The sequence below is a fragment of the Poecilia mexicana genome, unplaced genomic scaffold (assembly GCF_051168715.1).
Source record: "Poecilia mexicana isolate PSO_F unplaced genomic scaffold, ASM5116871v1 scaffold_6, whole genome shotgun sequence".
Taxonomy (NCBI): Eukaryota; Metazoa; Chordata; class Actinopteri; order Cyprinodontiformes; family Poeciliidae; genus Poecilia; species Poecilia mexicana.
The window spans coordinates 10,925,651-10,944,192 of record NW_028263375.1 but is presented as its reverse complement, the minus strand read 5'-3'; the positions used below and the strand labels follow the sequence as shown (position 1 = coordinate 10,944,192).

Below are 18,542 nucleotides of genomic sequence, written 5' to 3'. Positions count from 1 at the left end.
ATTTTATAAACTGGATTTTTAAAATACAGAAATGAAGTGAAAAAGTGTGTTCTTGTACTGTGCACTATATGTATTTTGTACTTGAATTTTGTTTTTTGATAAAAATGGATAAACAGATAACTCCTCAAATCATCATTGATAACTTAAGGTCACATGTTATTTTTTTTATAAGCTTGATGCGATATTACAGTTTTGATCAACTGTACCAATTTCATCAATCCTGCCCTGTATGTTTTACTCCACTACATATTTTATACACACACACACACACAGACTCTTCAAAAGGTGTTTTATTCAAGATCCAAAATGAAAAATTTAGACAAATAGTGAGTGCCAGACCAATATCAACAATGTTTTATGAACACTTTAGTGACCTATGTCTAGAAATCCTTTGCACACATGTATAAAAAAGAAGCATGAAAAAAATGCATAAATATTCAAACAATAGCCAAATACAAAATACAAGTTCAGAGTATTGCACAGCAGCCAAGTGAGGACAGGAGAGAGGAGATGCTGATGGAGCAGCCAGCAGCTTTCAGGGTTTTCTGCGCCTTTAACAGAACAGAGTGAATCAGACATTTCCTACAACGCCAATAAAACGACGTCTTATTAATTATGTTGCTGGCAGCTTACTTTGGGATCCCGTGATGCTCGACTCCAGGCCCCATGTTTGACCCGGCCCTCATCTCCAAAGCCACAGAGCACTGGAAAAATAAAAGAAAGAAACGAATTCGAAATGAAGCTTTAAAAGTCTTTAATGGAAATTTTAAAACAAAACATTACAGGGATGAATTTTGGTTTCTGCTACATCAGTGAGTTTAAAACACTCTGGGTAAAGTCCAGCCTTTTAATATGCGTCAAAGTTCCTCCCATTTAACCAATATTTGCTGTGTAAGCTCCGCTTCTGTTTGCCACTTTTTTTTTTAACTTCATCCTAGATCAAAACTGGATGACTAAATAAAGACAGTCATTAAAGATTTTTTTTTTTTTTTTACTTACCCGTGTCTCCACATCAGTCCAAGCACCATCTGTCTGATTTCCACTTGCAGCAGCTCCTTCTGAAGATTTCCTTTTTCGGCTTCACAGAAAAACAGTGACGGAAATTTATTAAGCAAGCATTTTCTCCACTAAAAATGCTTTTTTAGTGAACATTTAGCCTACAATAACTAAAGATGACTGAAGGAGTTGTTTCGCATACCTTTACCAAGGTATGCAACTTTGTCTTTTAGATAACAGAATGCGGACGAAAGTTTAGAATTACTTTCTCTTTAAATAAATAACGGTGTCCTTGAAAAATAACGAAATGCAATTCTATACTTTTCCAGAATGCACAATGACCATAAATACATTGCACTGAAAACAATAGCTCAAAAGCCTTTTGCAGTCTTGATATTGAGCACCAAGATGCTGTAGTGGCCATTGCCTTTTGCGTCACCTTGAGACGGTGGCGAGCTCCTGTTTAAGCGTCTCGATGTCGGTGAACTGCACAGATTGGCCTCCGCCTCTGGTTTTAATGACCTCCCCCTGAAATGTTAGGAACAATAAGGTTAGAATCAACTGTATACAGTAACACAAACTCAGATATTCCAAGATAAAGACAATCAGTTAACCTAGTAGGAGATTACTTCATTTTAAAGTGTTGAGAGGAAGTGTGAAGGAAAAAACAAAAGGTAAAATGTAAATTGGCTTCCCTGCAATTCAGAGTTCTTAAGATTTATGCTGATAATATAATATTGCTTTTGCCCAAAGAAACTGCCCCCATGTCTCAGAAATTTTTTAAAGCAAAAACAAAACACTTCATTAATCTCCTAGATCCACTTCTGAAACTCAGATAGCAACAAGATGGATGTAAATATCTGTTAATACTGGCCTAGTTTTACTAGTTGGACTGATCCGTTAAAAAAAAATAAAAAAATACAAATATCAGACAATACCGATGTTCATGCCGACACATCATGCCTCGCTAGTTGAAATTATTTGCCCTCAACTTCATCTGGCTTAAAAAATTGGAAACATATTTTTTATGTCTTAATTATCCTGGATAAGTTTAAAGAAAATATAAAAATAAAAAATCTGTGGAAAGATTTGCACATTGAACTTTCAAAAATCATAACAAAAAAAGAAATAAATGTGGATATATATGTTGTAATAAAGATTAGATGTGAAATAAAAATTATTCTCACGTTAATGGAGAGTAAATAGAAATTAATACCAATTCATTTCTATCTACTTTCATTCTTTTGTTCATATAATTCCACATTTCTTCCACCTTTTTATTTACTTGTTTTTTTCCCCCCCAATCTGTTCTTCATTTCACTGCAATGAGCAATAAATTTTCTCAAACTGAAGTCAACCTGAGTAAAAAGCAAAACATAAGTAAATCTTTAAGTTCCTGCTCCATTTTACTTGACCTTGATAAGTTTGGTCTGTATCTCGCCATCAGAGGCGACCTCCTGGTGCGTCAACACGTATCTGTCGCACTTGGACAGGGCCTTCTCGTTGGGCGCGGACACCTGGATGGCGTTGGGGATGACTGGCTGCAGGACCGTCCCCAAGTTGAGGCTGGAGGGCGGCTTGTGGTCCACCCATTTCTCGACGCCCGCGGAACGGGACCGGCGGTGGCGAGGCCGCACCGGCGTGGTCGTCTGATCGCGTAACAATTCGACAACAAACAAAAGACAAGTGAAACACTTTAAAATGATCCCTGACCAACCTGAAGTTCAACTACAACAAGCGGAAGATCCAGTTTTTAATTCTTCAACCTGATGCTGCTGCAACTACCTCACTGACCCTGTTGCTTCTCTCTCCTATGAAGTCAAGGAGCAAAATGGGGGAGGGGAGACGGGCCTCCCGTCTACTACAGCACTCTGCTCTTCTCTTGGTTCGGCGGGCTGGGGAGCCGGCGGGAGACAGGGTTCTTTTAGGTATATCAGGTGACGGTAAAACCTCATCTGGAGCCGCCTCCTGCTCCAGTAAGGAGACAGTATTGGCCACTGACAAAGGACAACTGCTGCTGGGAAGGGGGCATGTGGGTCTTGGGTTCATTTCGACCTCCTCATCACTAGTGGCTCTGACTGCAGGTGACCCTGGCACTGGACTGACCCGAGAAGACTCGTCGAGACTCTGAGAAGACTCGTCGAGACTCTGAGAAGACTCGTCGAGACTCTGAGAAGACTCGTCGAGACTCTGACGAGCAAAATGGAAATAAACAATAAGACATGATCAAAAGAACAAATTTATAAAACCAATGCAGACTAGAACAAATAGACACCTGCCAGGGATCCAAACAATTAACTCATGATTATTTGTATATTAATGGTTTATTAGATTAAAATTAGTCCCAATCGATTTATTGATAACAGCTTAGAGCTCTTTTCTAATGTTGTAGTTTGGCCGCCATCCAGCAGAGGGCGCCGCTGGTCATCCTTAAGGAGCCAGTTGAAAAGGTCCAAAATAGAGTCCGGTGTTGGTAAAGGACAAGCTCCTGAAGTTTCACGGTAATGGCGCTTATTAAGTCATAATATCATGACTTTATTCTTGTAAGTTTTATTATTATTTCGCTTTCTTAGCGTGGCCTTCATACCACGTCGTGTTATGCCAATAAGCAAAGTTTATTTTGAGGGTTCTGGTGAGTTAACGCACTTCATAGAATAACGTTTTAATTTCCCTTTAACAGCAACTACAGATGGCAACTCTGTACTAACATCTCTGTTTATGGAGAATGACATGTTTCATATACGTTTTATTCTTTTCATATTTTATTTTTCTATTCAGCAACTTAAGAGGTTACCGTTTTGTTATATTTTATAAATATGTCTAAATTAATGTAAGAAAACCACAATTTCCTGTATTTAGAGTATTGATAAAAACTAATACAAACTGTTTAAATTGCAATAATTTTTCGGCATATTATGAAAAATCTTAACCTTTATGTTATGGAAAGACAGTCAGCCTTCTTGATATAACAAAAATGTTATCAATTAATCGTTAGTCAATCAACTTTAGATTAACTTAATCGATAACTTGCATCTCTAACAACTGTGCAATCTCACAGCGAGAACCTTAGAAAAAAAGCAAAAGAGCATCAGAAAAGTCAGTGATACTCGTAACTTTGAACAATTTTCAACAATAAAAAGAGCCTGGGAGCAAAGTACTTAGTTGACAACGTACCGGAACAGGCGATGGTGAGGCTGATCTCTTTGATGGAGGCCGCTCCTCCCTGGACGGCCGCTCCTCCCTGGACGGCCGCTCCTCCCTGGACGGCCGCTCCTCCCTGGACGGCCGCTCCTCCCTGGACGGCCGCTCCTCCCTGGACGGCCGCTGAGGTGGAGGCTGAGTCTGACGCGGCTGGGGATCGGGGCGACCAGGAGTCTTGCTCTCTGTTACTATAGCTTTGAGCTGTTTTAGCTTTTCGTCTTTCACCCACAGCTTGTTCTGCATCTCAAGCTGCATCGCATTCACTCGTCTCTCCTGCACAACATTACCATCGTTACACCAAAATTATGTCACTGAAAAGTCTAACAATGCTCCAGAAACAACGCACAGGTGATACGTTTGTTCCAACTTACACACTCTTTCTCCCACTTATGCTGTGTGTCTGAGACCACGCCCTGCATGCGCTGCTCCATGCGTCTCTTCTCAGAAAGCTCTCTCTGCAGCCTGTGCCCCCTGGTTTCCAACTCCTGCTGCAGGGAGCGCTTGTCATCCTCGTAGATTTTGGTCGTTTTCTGCAGGATGTCGATCTGGAAGGAAGTTGTGATAGACAGTTAAAGAAAAACAACAAGTACAAAACATCTACAGACCAGTAGTGATAAATAAGTCAAAGAAGAACCTTGTGTTCTTGCATTTTGGTCTTCTTCTCTAAACGTTCGATCTCCGTCTTGTTGCTATGAATCACTTTGTCTTTCTCTGCAAGTCTGCCATTTTGTTCAAGGATCACATTCTCTTTGGAAATGACGTTGGAGTCCAGTTCTTGCAGCATAGACTTCATCTTGCTTGCTAAAATAAGATATGGAAGGTGAGCTGAAACAAAACAAACAAGAAAAAAAAAAAAAAAAAAGGGCGTTGACCTGTGACAGACAAGCTGTGAGTTCTCACCTGCTCTGTTGAATTCTTCAATCATCATCTGCCGGATCCTCTGTCTGTTCTGCAGCGCTTCAATCAGCCGAGGAATGGTGATCTCGTCATTCGGGTCAGTCAGTTCAGACGTGGGCAGAGGTGGCAGGCTCAGCACCACGCCATTTAGAGCAGACATCGCGTCTGAAGGAAGACGTCCGGTTCAACAAGTTAACATTTTCTGATTAGACACATGGAAAACTAAAAGTAATCCAGGGATTATATACATTATGTCAAAGATCAACATGATTTCAATCTAAAACTCAAAACCTCTTAGCCTTTAGTTTCTGAAGTATGAACGTATGACACTACGTTGCCAAAACTGTTGACACACCTGTTATTCATACAAGAATCAGAGTAACATCCGATTTTCATTGCATGGAGTTTAATACGATGCCAACCCACCCTTTGCAGATATGCATTTGTATTTATTCTCTAAAAGCATTTGTGAGATCAGACACCGATGCTGGACAAGACAGCTTGGCTCACAGGCTCTGCTCCAATTCAGTCCATAGACATTCTATCAGTGTGAGGTTTATACTCTATAGGTGAGTGAAGGTCTTCCAAACTTACTCATCCATATCCGTATGGAAGTTACTTTGTACACATTCATGTTGGGACAAGAAAGTATCATCTCCAAATTGATGACATAAAGTTGGAAGCATGAAATTGTCCGAAAGCTCTTGGTGTGAATTAAGACTTCCGTCAGACTAAGTCCAACTCTTTATTCTGGAAATGGCCCCTTATAAATATAGTTCATAGTTGGCTTTGAAAGCAGAACTTATGGAAACCACATACTAGATGGACGGATGAACAAAAAGTATGATCAGATTAATGGATGCATAAATATTACACCAGAATTTAAACCTCTAAAAAAGTGGATTGAGATTAATTTGTCATTTCTAATTTATTTTTAAGAAATAAAACAAAAATTAATTGAAAAAAAAAATGGATTTAGCATGAAAATATACATATACATAAATAAAAATCGGGAGAATTTATTTTTAAGCCTAATCACCCAGGTCTAATAAGGTTTTAGAATTATATTTAAGAAACATTCTTACCACCGCGGTCCTCCAACCTTTGAGACATCTCCTCCCTAAACGCCTGGTTCCTATGGCGGCGTCCCGGAGTGAACCCACAGATGGGCCTGTCTACCGGACGAGCCACCTCCACTTCCTGGGTCATCTCTGCAAACCGCATCACCAGCTGCACAAACAGGAAGCTTGTTGGAGAACGGAAACATCCTCGGAAGGACGCAGTGAATCCGTGGGATCAACTTGCCAGCGTTTCCTCGTAATCATCCGTCTTGGGGTTGACGCACACAACCATCCGGACTTTTCCTTCTCCGTCAAAGTAGTTTTTAAACAGGTGGGAGACTTTGGAGTCTCTATATGGAACCATCTACAACAGAAGTTCTACATTACCCGCATGGTCTGAATGGAAACGTTTAGCTTCAGTCTGGCAACACTTACCTTGTTGGTGCCGTACATTTGGTTCTCCCGAAGTATTTCAAGGCACGTCCGCAGATTCAGGAGCGACTGATTAATGTTTCCTGCATAGAAAACATGTTAGATTTAGCAAAACATTTCTAGGTGTCTGATCGAACATAACATTTATGTTTAACAAACCTGCTTCACGTATCCGCGTGCCTTCAGCTCCAGTCCTACCAGTGCGCTCGCTTCCTGCCAAGTCAACGAGACACAGCTGACTGACGCTCACCTGGTTCTTATCCTGACGGTTAAAAGGGAGAAAATCCAAATCAATTGCGTAGATAATAACTTAATAGCAGGTGGATATTGTAATATGTTCTGAACTTTGAGAGAAGTTTGGTTGCAACTAACCTGGAGAATGTTGTCCCCGTCTGCATCCAGAGGAGCCTGAGCCAGTTTGATGATGAACACACTGTGCGATCGGCTCGACTCTCTGTTCAGCCGAGTGTTTGCAACCTTCCTCTTCTTTTGACCTGCAAAAAAAAAAAATAATTTAAAATCAAATGTTACACACACACATGCAAAAAAAAAAAAAAAACAGAATTTAATGTGCAAGTTAAATGATCTCAATAATTCATTGCACAAAATTCATCTTTTGCAACAGATCTGAAACCACTCAGAGAGAAGATTAACCCAAGTCATTTCCTGAACAGAGCCGACCCAGAGACCAGCAATTCCAGGTCAGTCACTAGAAATCATCACTGCAGCTTCTGTAGCTAAAACATGTTTGTTTCTATCATCTGTGGATCAGAAACAGAAACGCTCACCTCTCCAGAACACTTGAAATGCTTCCTCTGCAGATTTGACTTCGACCTCCATACAGCCGGCCACGTACATGTTGTGGTTCTGATCCTCTCGAAGGGTTTTAGATTGAGGTGGTCTGTAGCAGTAATGAAAAAAAATTTATAAATTGTTCTTCAGTGAAGAGGAACAGTTTTTCATGCAACACATAAAAGGCAAAGCAAAGACTGCAAGCAGAAAGTGAGTCATGCAGGGATTTCTAAAATTCTATGAAACGAAAAGGAGACAAAACTTGAAAAATCAACTGAGTCCTCAGATTTAAATAGTGAGTCATTGCTTAGTAGTTTTTCATAATCAAATCCAGCTCATGTTCCAGTGACAAATTTCATACTCGTCTGGACACAAATTTCTAAAATGGTCCACATTTTGGACATTTTCAACAAGACATTACCCTATTCAAGTTTTTTTTTTAGATTTATGAAATGACTCAATGCTAAAGTAAGCGTCACATTTGCCATTTCTTGAAACTGCCATTTCATTGTTCCTTCGATTTTTCTCGTCTAGTCTACTGTAGATCAACTCTATTAAAAATATTGATAATTAAGAGACGTATCAGATCTGGACAGTAATACACACTAAAGATGCAGATTTTTAAAATCACAGCTAGTTCAATTCAAAAATAAAAGTTTCTGAATGATAACTTGAATGTTCCCCCGCCTGCTGAAGCAAATTTTATTGACTTAATTTTTTTGTGTAATATCAAATATTCAAACAAATATGCATTTGTTAATTGAAGTGATCACTCAAAGAGGTTCCAGGGAAACATTTTTTAATGGCAATTTATTGTTTTTCTAGTCTTATGAATACATCGTTTTCTAAATTAATTAGTAATCACTTTAATTTGGTCAGTTTTAGCCAAAACCAAAAATAACTGAGATTATATATTTTTCCCCTATAATTAATCCAGCTAACATGGACTCCTGTTCCACAAATTAAGTAGCCAATAAATATTTTTTGCAATACCAAATATCACTATTAAGGAATTCTCTTCTACAAGCATGTTCAACTGGGCAGCTTAGCTTGATCATGCAGCTAATCTGATGTCTACTGGATTAGTATTCACTAGCCACATACATGAACTCGGTGTTCTGGCGCACAGGTGTGCCTCCACCATTCCACCTAGCAAAAAGAAAAGACAACAGTTTTTCTCCTCCAGCTACTCTGTCATGAAACTATTAAACATCTTCACAGAGACTCCAGAATGACAGTGCTTAAGCATATATTTCAAGCACATCTGTACGTCCATTTATTTTAGACACTTACTTTGGCTTGATCGCGTCTTCCTGCGTTTCCTCCAAGAGGTCATAGATGTAGTTGTTATAGATTTCGATGTAGGAGACAAAGACGCTGTAGCAGCTGTCCTCATCCACACCGTCTGCTTTGCAGGCCTCCTCTGGTTTCAGCATGTCACCAATTTCAGGGTCAACCTTTTGTCTAAAAAGCAGGAAATCACACACAACCTCAATATTTAGTTATACAGTGTAGATTGCAGCTTTTGTTTTTCCTAGCATCAAAAAATTTACCTGGAGGAGGGAGTTTTAGGAACTGTTAAGTTGTTTTCCCGTCTCTGACGCTCCAACAAAGCATCGACTTCACACTGAACTTCCATACCGTTTTTATCATCCGTTTTAAAAACCTGAGCAGAGGAGATTCCAATAAACGTAAAGCTAAGGAAATACAGCAACAAGTCGCGTGGACTTGAAAGATATCATTGTGTACTGCTCTCTTACATATCTTTTGGCCTGAAAGGGGCCGACACTGTTGAAGATCATGTCAAGGGAACGGGGCAATAGTCCACCCTGACCTGGAGAGCCAGTCATGGTGAAAGTCTTCCCGCTTCCTGTGACACCGTATGTGAAGAGCAGCCCTGCAAGCAAACAGCACATCATCAGCAAACACTGAACTTAAAAAAGAAAAAAAAAAAAAGATATGATGCTTTTATAATGCAGAAACAGATGGACAAGCATAGAGCTACCAAAAGAAAAACAGCCATATCATGTTACATCACTGATGTTAGCGTGGATATATTGTGCATCCCTAATATTTTTATTTGGTGATCATGTTCATTTATTGTACAAGTGTCAAATAAAATGCTAAAAATAAATTTATGTATTTATATTGTCAGATTGTTGGATATACTGTGTTGTTGTAATACTTATATTTTAGAGGCGTGCCGATTGATCGGCCACCGATCATAATCGGCCGATTTCCGTGAAAAAGTGTATGATCGGTGATCGCCGATCACGGTCTCTTGTTGCCGATCACACAAACCGATCACCTGCATCTCATTTCGCAGCCTGTCTGTGCAGCTGGTCTCCTCTTTCCTTCACTCTGCGCAAACGCGCAGCAACACAAATCCTAAGCGATGTCGTGTGGAACTATGACGCACTGAGTGAATGGGGAAGTTTGCGTGTTGCGGAGGAAAATTGAAGAACGTGGGGTGAAGCAGTCAAAATGCATCAACACCACGAATCTAATATGTCATATACACAATGCCATACTTGACGGAGTTTGGCTATATCGGGGCTCACTGCAGTAAAAAAAGACATATGGAGCGATCAGATAGCAGGTAAAGCAGCGCACAGCTACACTCGCCCGGATTAGCATGACGGTCAGAAAGCTAAACAAACAATCCACAAAATTATTTAAGTCAATCAGACGCTGGTTCTGCTCTCGCTGTTGAACCGCTGCTACGCGCTACAGGTAGTAATATTTCACAGACGGAGCGCCGCTTCTGCTCCACTTGGTAGTGACTCTCACACCAAACCTCTGCTTAAAGGAGCGCATTGGTTGTTTTTGCTAGCTAAAGGCTAGAACCATAGACATAATATAAGGACGCCGTATTTCCTGCGCCGGAGCGGCCAATGCGGGGTCTACTCTTATGTCTATGGCTAGAACCATAGACATAATATAAGCATAGACGCCTCAAGGACCCTCCGGCGCAGGAAATACGGCGTCCATCTTGGAGCGGTATACCTTCCTACTTTGCTCAATCAAAACACCAGAAGATGCCTCAGCACTGAGGGATATTGTTGTTCCGATCGATGGATTATTGATGTGTGGGCTCCACAGACAACATTTCACAAGTAAGATGGACATATTATTGTGTATATATTGTGATTAGAATATTACTTTACTGTATTTATGTCCACCGGCGAGATACCAGCTAATATTAGCTACAGTGCTTGGTGTAATACGGATTCAGCCCCGCTATGAAGGCTAACTGAGATTCTGTAAATCTAAAAAAATTAATTATTCTCTAACATTGACTTAGATTATCTGACACAAGGGCCTATATTAGAAATGAAACAATATAACACATATTATAAAACTTATATTATGTGTTATAACATTCACCGGCAAAGTTTACACAGGTGGTAAAGACTATTTATATTCTTTCACTCTGTCAAAAGTAAGATACATCCTAAATCTTCCGTTTTTTTTGAAAGTTTCCTAAAGACACGATGTGAGGAAGAAGAGGGAGATATCTATAAAGAGAGACGGATTCACTGCAGCACGGATGAATCTCACATCGGATTTTGGACTTGTCGGCTGAAAAACATATATATGTATATAAACATGTGTATGTATATATAATCTTTTAGAGATGTGCCGATCAGGTTTTTTCCTGCCGATACCGATCACCCATGATGGCCGATACACCGATACCGATCACATAAATATCATTTATTTATTTTTTATCATAAACACTACCGGTTACATTATGTGGAAAAAGGAACCATGAATTCACCTTAATTTAGACAAAAACTTGTTTTTAATAACTTTTTCCAAGAAAAAAACTAAACAAAACAGGCATTGAGCAAATTGTACTGCTATTGGTAGTGCTATCTTTAACAGACTGAAAACATATGAAGGCATAAAACCTCTCAACATTGCCAAAAAGTTCAAGTATAAAACTTAACATTCAAAGGCAAATACAGGATCCATTACAATAAACAATCCAGAGTTACTGAATGAAAACTTCCTGATAGCATGGCGGCTAGCTGATTACTGATAGCTCTGATTGGCTGTTTCTGACTGAGCGGAGTAATTATGCAGGACAGGGAGGAGATCGATTATTTTTTTCAGAGATTATCTGTCTCATGTTAGGACAGCGGAAGTTTTAATACGTAGGTAAAATGTATTTTTTTAAGTTAGATGCTGCAGCTTTAAGCAGGTTCGGTGTGAGAGTCACTACCAGGTGGAGCAGAAGCGGCGCTCCGTCTGTGAAATATTACTACCTGTAGCGTAGCAGCGGTTCAACAGCGAGAGCAGAACCAGCGTCTTACATCGCAGCACGAAGACAAATAATTTTGCGGGTTATTCGTTTAGTTTTCTGACCGTCATGCTAATCCGGGTGAGTGTTTGTAGCTGTGCGCTGCTTTACCTGCTATCTGATCCTCCGTATGTCTTTTTTACTGCAGTGAGCCTCGATGTAGCCAAACTCCGTCAAGTATGGCTTTGTTTTTATGTCGTATTAGCTTCGTTGTGTTGATGCATTTTGACGTGCTTCAATTTTCCGCAGCAACACGCAGCAAACTTCCCCATTCACTCAGTGCGTTATCGTTACACATCGCTTAAGATTTGTTGTTGCGCGTTTGCGCAGAGTGAAGGAAAGAGGAGACCAGCTGCACAGGCAGGCTGGAAATGAGAAGCAGGTGATCGGTATCGGTAAAAGAGACAATGATCGCCGATCATGCACTTTTTCACGAAAATCGGCCCGATTATGATCGGTGACCGATCGATCGGCACACCACTAATATATAATTCAGTATTAATCTATTTGTGCCATTATTAATCTATTTATTAGTGTTTGTATAGTTATATAAAATATGTATTGATATTACTAAATTTATTAAATAAATTATGAACGGCTGTGTGCTTTGTAATATGCTCTTCATACATCGATATCAGAATATTCCATTCCTATTCTATTGTTATAGCCACTAAGCATATTTAAATATGATGAACTATGTATTAAAAACATACTTAAAAAATACAATTGTTTATAAATGTAGCTTTGATAGATGTTTGAATAAGGTTTCCAGTAACAAAAAAGTGTGTTATGATCGATTAAATCCGCTGATACGTCATTGTGCCTGCTAAACACATAATGCTGAGTGGAGTGGTGTACCGCTCCAAGATGGCCGCCCTAAATCTCGTCAGCGACAATAGGCGAGAGCGGTCCATGAGGCGTCTATCCTTATATTACGTCTATGGCTAGAACTGTATAACAGCTGTTTAACAGCTTCTCTCTTCCGGTCGTCAATATTCGCGGTCTTCGAAGGACTCGGATGCAGACCCTGAATTCGGACACAGCTTTTAACATAAGTCTAGAAAGCGTGACTTATTACGCGAGAACATAGAACTCGGCGGGTTTGATGCCCATGACGTGTGGAGAAACACGTCATAGGCAGGGGTCTTTATTTGCACTCTCTTCTCAAACCCTCACTTTGCAGACCTTCGTCTCAGAGCCCGGAGCAGTTCCTGTTAACCTAGCGTTAAAGCAGAAAACTTGAAACTTTTCCAGAAATCAGTGAAGTCTACAGCAATTATGCCAAGCGGAATGAACCAAATCGTCACAGCCAACATCCTGAGGTTTATAGTCCAACCACTTTTCTGGAACTTAACCTGGATTGAGTGGATGCATTTGGCAGAGGGAGACTCTGCTCAATCCACCACCTGTGTTCTGGTTAGGATTTTGGAAGATATCTTAGAGCTCTTTACAGCTAACGCTCAAGTTTGTCTTCCAAAGGACAGTTGCACAACTGATGCCATAAAAGCAATCGTTGGCAACAAGGTGCCTGAAGCCTTTGCCATGGCCGTAAAGGTTAGCGGAGATGTCCGGACAGAGCACACCGACAATCTAAACGATCTAATTGTCAAATATGTGGTGGAAAGAGTCAATTCCAGCGTAGACTCTGACGACAGCAATCACGTTGATCAACGGTATGGTTGACGAAATCAAAGTGATGGTTAAGGATCTTCTTGTCAGATTGCATGCGTCTAGTAAGGAATCCAAGAAAGCCGTTGTCCGCCCAGTTGAGCCAACATCTATGCTCAAAGGTCTGAAAGGGAGGATCAAGGGTTTTTTCACCAAGTTCACTCGGAAACATTCATCTGGTTGCTCCAGTGAACCTACCGAAAAACCCAGAGACCTCTCACACCATGGCCAACAAAACTACGGCCATGGCAGCCTTGACTCTTCCAGCGATCTTGTCAACAAAAGATCTGCTGGATGAGGAATTAGAACTGGAGCCCAGGTGTGATGAAATCTCACCTGTGGAGGCCTACATTCCTTCAGATGATGTGTCGGACATAATAGACCTTGAAAACTATCAACCAGAGATCCTGTCAACCAAAGACCCACAGGAATTTGAACTGGAGCCAAGGTATAACATCGTACCCAGGGAGGCCTTCGTTGATCCTCTGCAGAAAGAGGATTTCGAGCCAAAGCCCAGGTTTGATGAGATCACACCTGTGGAACCGTTCATGCTTTCAGTTAGGTCATTTTAAATTTGTTTAATACTTAGGTCATTTTTAAATTAGTAGTTAGTTAGGTCTTTTTAAAATTGTTTGCTTAGTAGTTAGTTAGGTGTTTTTAAAATTGTTTGCTTAGTAGTTAGTTAGGTGTTTTTTAAATTGTTTGCTTAGTAGGTAGTTAGGTGTTTTTTAAATTGTTTGCTTAGTAGGTAGTTAGGTGTTTTTTAAATTGTTTGCTTAGTAGGTAGTTAGGTGTTTTTTAAATTGTTTGCTTAGTAGGTAGTTAGGTGTTTTTTAAATTGTTTGCTTAGTAGGTAGTTAGGTGTTTTTTAAATTGTTTGCTTAGTAGGTAGTTAGGTGTTTTTTAAATTGTTTGCTTAGTAGGTAGTTAGGTGTTTTTTAAATTGTTTGCTTAGTAGGTAGTTAGGTGTTTTTTAAATTGTTTGCTTAGTAGGTAGTTAGGTGTTTTTTAAATTGTTTGCTTAGTAGGTAGTTAGGTGTTTTTTAAATTGTTTGCTTAGTAGGTAGTTAGGTGTTTTTTAATTGTTTGCTTAGTAGGTAGTTAGGTGTTTTTTTTAATTGTTTGCTTAGTAGGTAGTTAGATGTTTTTTAAATTGTTTGCTTAGTAGGTAGTTAGGTCTTTTTTAAATTGTTTGCTTAGTAGGTAGTTAGGTGTTTTTTAATTGTTTGCTTAGTAGGTAGTTAGGTGTTTTTTTTAATTGTTTGCTTAGTAGGTAGTTAGGTCTTTTTTAAATTGTTTGCTTAGTAGGTAGTTAGGTCTTTTTTAAATTGTTTGCTTAGTAGGTAGTTAGGTCTTTTTTAAATTGTTTGCTTAGAAGGTAGAGTGGATATAAAAAGTCTACACAGCCCTGTTCAAATGTCAGGATTTTTTTAAATATAAAAAACATTTTTACAGCTTTTTCCACCTTTACTGTGACCTATAACCTGTACAATGCAATTGAAAGACAAACGGAAATCTTTCAGGAGGTGTAGTAAAAGTAACTGAGATAATGTGGTTGCATAAGTGTGCACACCCTTTTAGAACTGGGGGTGCAGCTGCACACACCTGTCACCAATTAAAGTGCCTCTGATAAAGTTCAGCTGTTCTAGTAGGCTTTCCGTAGCCACATCATCCAGCACAACCCATGGTCCGCAAAGAGCTGCCACGGGATCAGATTGATCTCATTATTCAAAGATATCAGTCAGGTGAAGGATACAAAAGAATTTCCAATTCATTAAATATGCCATGGAACAATGTGAAGACTGTCATCATCAAGTGGAGAAAACATGGCACAACAGTGACATTACCAAGAACAGGACATTCGTCCAAAACTGATAAGACAAGAAGAAAACTGGTCAGGGAGGCTGCCAAAAGGCCGACAGCAACACTGAAGGAGCTGCAAGAATTTCTGGCAAGTACTGGCTATACTCAGTACGTGACAACAATCTCCCGTCTTCTTCATATGTCTGGGCTATGGGATAGGGTAGCAAGACAGAAGTCTTATCTCTCAAAGAAACGCATCAAAGCCCGGCTTAATTTCGCAAAAAGACATCTGAAATCTCCCAAACACGTGAAAAAATGTGTTATGGTCTGATGAAACCAAGGTTGAACGTTTTGGACATACCATAATTCCAAAAGGTAGGTATATTTGGGGCAAAAACAACACTGCCCCTCACCAAAAGAGTACAGTTTTTATGCATTTCTGAGTTTTAAAAAATGAGTCAAAAGTGCTGGGTGCAAAATGAAGATGAGATTTATCAAAGGCTTACACCACTCTACATAAAAGACTTGATAAACTAGCAGCAGCGATTCCTGCAGAGGAGATGACATATCAAAGACCTTTGTGCTCATCTTCACCAGGCGCATGGAGCCTGAGAAACACCAACATGATTTATATCACTATGTCATAAACACTGTTTCCCCTTAAACCGGAGAAGCAGCAAAAACGTACAAAAGACGAGATGCTAACAAGTTTTTTCCATACATGCTAGGCTAAATGACGGTGCAGCATTATCTCTATGGCTACCAATGGTTAGACGCATACTTTTTCCATGAAGCAATACGTTTCTAATCATACTTATAAAGTATATGAACGTTAGTCTTCCTACTTAATAAAAACTGTTCACTGCAAATCCGCGGCAACACCGAGGGCTGCCAGTCGTCATGATTGACAGCTGCTATCCTTTGCCGCCACAGCGTTCAACATTAAAGGTTACGCAATAAAATTACATGTATGGTTTTCATCCTTATCCGTTTCTGCAGCCGACCGTGCAGCGTCCTGTGAGCATTTTTAAAGAGAAAAAAACTGTATAAAAGCAATATTAAGCTACCACATGTCTGTTTTTTTGACTAGCTTTAAAGCTGCAGCATCTAACTTAAAAAAATAAATTTTACATACGCATTAAAATTTTTGCTGACCTAACGTGAGACAGATAATCTCTGAAAAAATAATCGATCTCCTCCTTGTTCTGCATAATTACTCCGTTCAGTCAGAAACAGCCAATCAGAACTAGCAGAAATCAGCTAGCCACCATGCTAGCAGGAAGTTTTCATTCAGTAACTCAGGATTGTTTATTGTAATGGAACCAGTTTTTGCCTTTAAATGTTAAGTTTTATACTTTAATTTTTTGGCAATGTTGAGAGGTTTTATTTTGACTTGTTGCATTATTTAGCCTCTCCAGAGCCTTCATATGTTTTCAGTCTGTTAAAGATAGTATTATCAATAGCAGTACAATTTGCACAATGCCTGTTTTGTTTTTTTCTTGGAAAAAGTTATTAAAATCAAGTTTTTGTCTAAATTAAGGTGAATTCATGGTTCCTTTTTCCACATAATTTAACCGGTAGTTTATGATAAAAAAAAAGAAAAAAATTATGTGAACGTATCTGTGATCGGCCCTCATGGGTGATCGGAATCGGCAGGAAAAACCCTGATCGGCACATTCCTATAATATTTGTAAAGTTATTTGTGCTATGACGTGATATTGCTGTAATTTTCTTGTGCGTTGGGGGCAGCTCCAGGCTTCTGTAAACACCTCTGAGTTCTGCATGTTACAATTTATTATCTTATGCTCTTACCATTTTTCCCATGAATGAGGTCGACAACAAGAGATTTGGCCACGTTCTCAAAGAGCTCCATCTGCGATACAGAAACTCCAAAGACTTTTTTGAAGGAGTATTGTGTCTAAAAACCAAAACACATCCATTAATATGAATATACTTTATTATGCAAAAAGCATACATTTTTTTAAAATACTTTTAATAAATGTGAACAGCCTTCTAATTTTTGTGTGCTCTTCACCAAACTCAGAATCTGACATATTTGATAGGCCTAAAGTGGTTTAATGTTCTAGTTAGGAGTTGGTAAAAGTATTTGAAGATTTATATATATATATATATATATATATATATATATATAAATAGGGATGACACAGCTTTTGAAGAAAACCATGCACATAATTTAGGCCAAAGAACATTTCTAAAGAGGTTTTAAACAAATTTTGCTGATCTGAGTCATCCAAAATTGACATGTAATCCATGTATATTGCATAGCAGCTGTAGTTTAAAGGTACACCTGCATGGCTGGACTGGTTACCTCTTTATATTCCCCATTGCGGTTTACTTTGAAGCCCTCGGGAGCATGCAGCTGAACGGTGGAGCTGCTGATCACCTCAATGCAGCACTCCTCGTCCTCCGCAACCAGAGGCCGCACACGTAGATACACCTGATATAAATCAAAATTATTTATTTTTCTTACAGAATACAATGAAGATTCGCTGAAGACGCTAATAAGATCACAGAGACATAGTTTTTCTTAGACCGCCATGTTGAAATGCTCGCTTATCAACCTCGGATACTTACCCCAACTGGGTCTCTCTGGCTGTTGGGAGGCTTTTTAGGAGGAGGCCTTCGGGGCGTTTTACATTTCCTGATAGTGAAGGATAAAATGCATTACATTTCAAACCGCCGCAATTACTTTTATTCATAATAGTAAACGGTAATGATTGGCTTCTCTGCTAACTATCCCACAGCTAAGCTAGTCATCAAAGTCTCGCCAACTCCGTAAATCAATAGTTCAGCATTTAATGATAACACAAAGCATATTTGAAACAAACCCTAAAGACGACGTGCGGAGGAAAAGAAATCGTACTTACGCTTGTCGATTCATTGTAAAGAGTAGTAATCTGTTTTAGTTTGACCGTTTTTGTTGCTCTAAATTTGAATCTTCCCTCCGCCTTAATCTCAGACGGAACCTTTTGAAAAGAAGCCGAAATGAGCCAATAAGATCCCAGAACAAGAACACGTGCTTCCGCCGGTCTTCTTCCGTGTATGGCGAAAAACACACGACCCCAGACAAAAATGTAAACTATGTGAAGTCCGCAGGAAAAAAATTATGTGAAACATCCGAGTGTACGTTGATGTAGTAAGTTGAGCATTCTGGCTAACCTAGCAACTGATAAATAGCAGCTAAGAAAAAACTATGAAATGTATAATTTTTCTTCCATTTCATAAATATATACTGCTTTGTATTATTATTATTATTATTATTGACTCACTATTTTTATAAAATTTAAAACAACAAAAGCCATACGCAATTTAGATGAATGTTAATAAACACATTGCTTTCAATGACTATTTTAACAGTCTTTGTA

At 39.2% G+C, this 18,542-nt stretch overlaps 1 protein-coding gene and 1 non-coding gene across 3 annotated transcripts; both read right to left on the bottom strand.

Annotated features, from left to right (window-relative positions):
• Positions 1 to 272: 272 nt before the first annotated feature.
• Positions 273 to 18,422, bottom strand: kif23 (kinesin family member 23). Of its 2 annotated transcripts, XM_014993803.2 has the most exons (23): positions 18,045 to 18,422; positions 17,752 to 17,818; positions 17,486 to 17,614; positions 16,969 to 17,074; positions 9,140 to 9,276; positions 8,933 to 9,045; positions 8,673 to 8,843; positions 8,484 to 8,528; positions 7,376 to 7,488; positions 6,960 to 7,081; positions 6,747 to 6,849; positions 6,591 to 6,670; positions 6,400 to 6,519; positions 6,180 to 6,324; positions 5,098 to 5,259; positions 4,832 to 4,998; positions 4,569 to 4,742; positions 4,171 to 4,470; positions 2,412 to 2,645; positions 1,436 to 1,524; positions 1,000 to 1,078; positions 634 to 704; positions 273 to 551 (listed from the first exon to the last, which is right to left on the bottom strand). In XM_014993803.2, exons 1-23 carry the CDS (start codon positions 18,056 to 18,058, stop codon positions 536 to 538), a joined length of 2,757 nt encoding a protein of 918 aa, XP_014849289.2. In that variant the 5' UTR covers positions 18,059 to 18,422; the 3' UTR covers positions 273 to 535. The 2 variants fall into 2 exon arrangements, with proteins under 2 accessions (XP_014849289.2, XP_014849290.2); XM_014993804.2 differs by lacking the exon at positions 8,484 to 8,528 and having other exon boundaries at positions 18,045 to 18,420.
• Positions 7,221 to 7,315, bottom strand: LOC148158651 (Z30 small nucleolar RNA). Its single transcript, XR_015763208.1, has one exon. It is a non-coding gene; the product is annotated as a Z30 small nucleolar RNA (small nucleolar RNA).
• Positions 18,423 to 18,542: the final 120 nt, after the last annotated feature.

Coding starts and splice junctions, on each gene's coding strand:
- kif23 (XM_014993803.2), bottom strand. Junction 6,671..6,746: donor CACGCGGATACGTGAAGCAG/GTTTGTTAAACA, acceptor TTTTCTATGCAG/GAAACATTAATCAGTCGCTC. Junction 2,646..4,170: donor CCTCACCATCGCCTGTTCCG/GTACGTTGTCAA, acceptor TTACGCGATCAG/ACGACCACGCCGGTGCGGCC.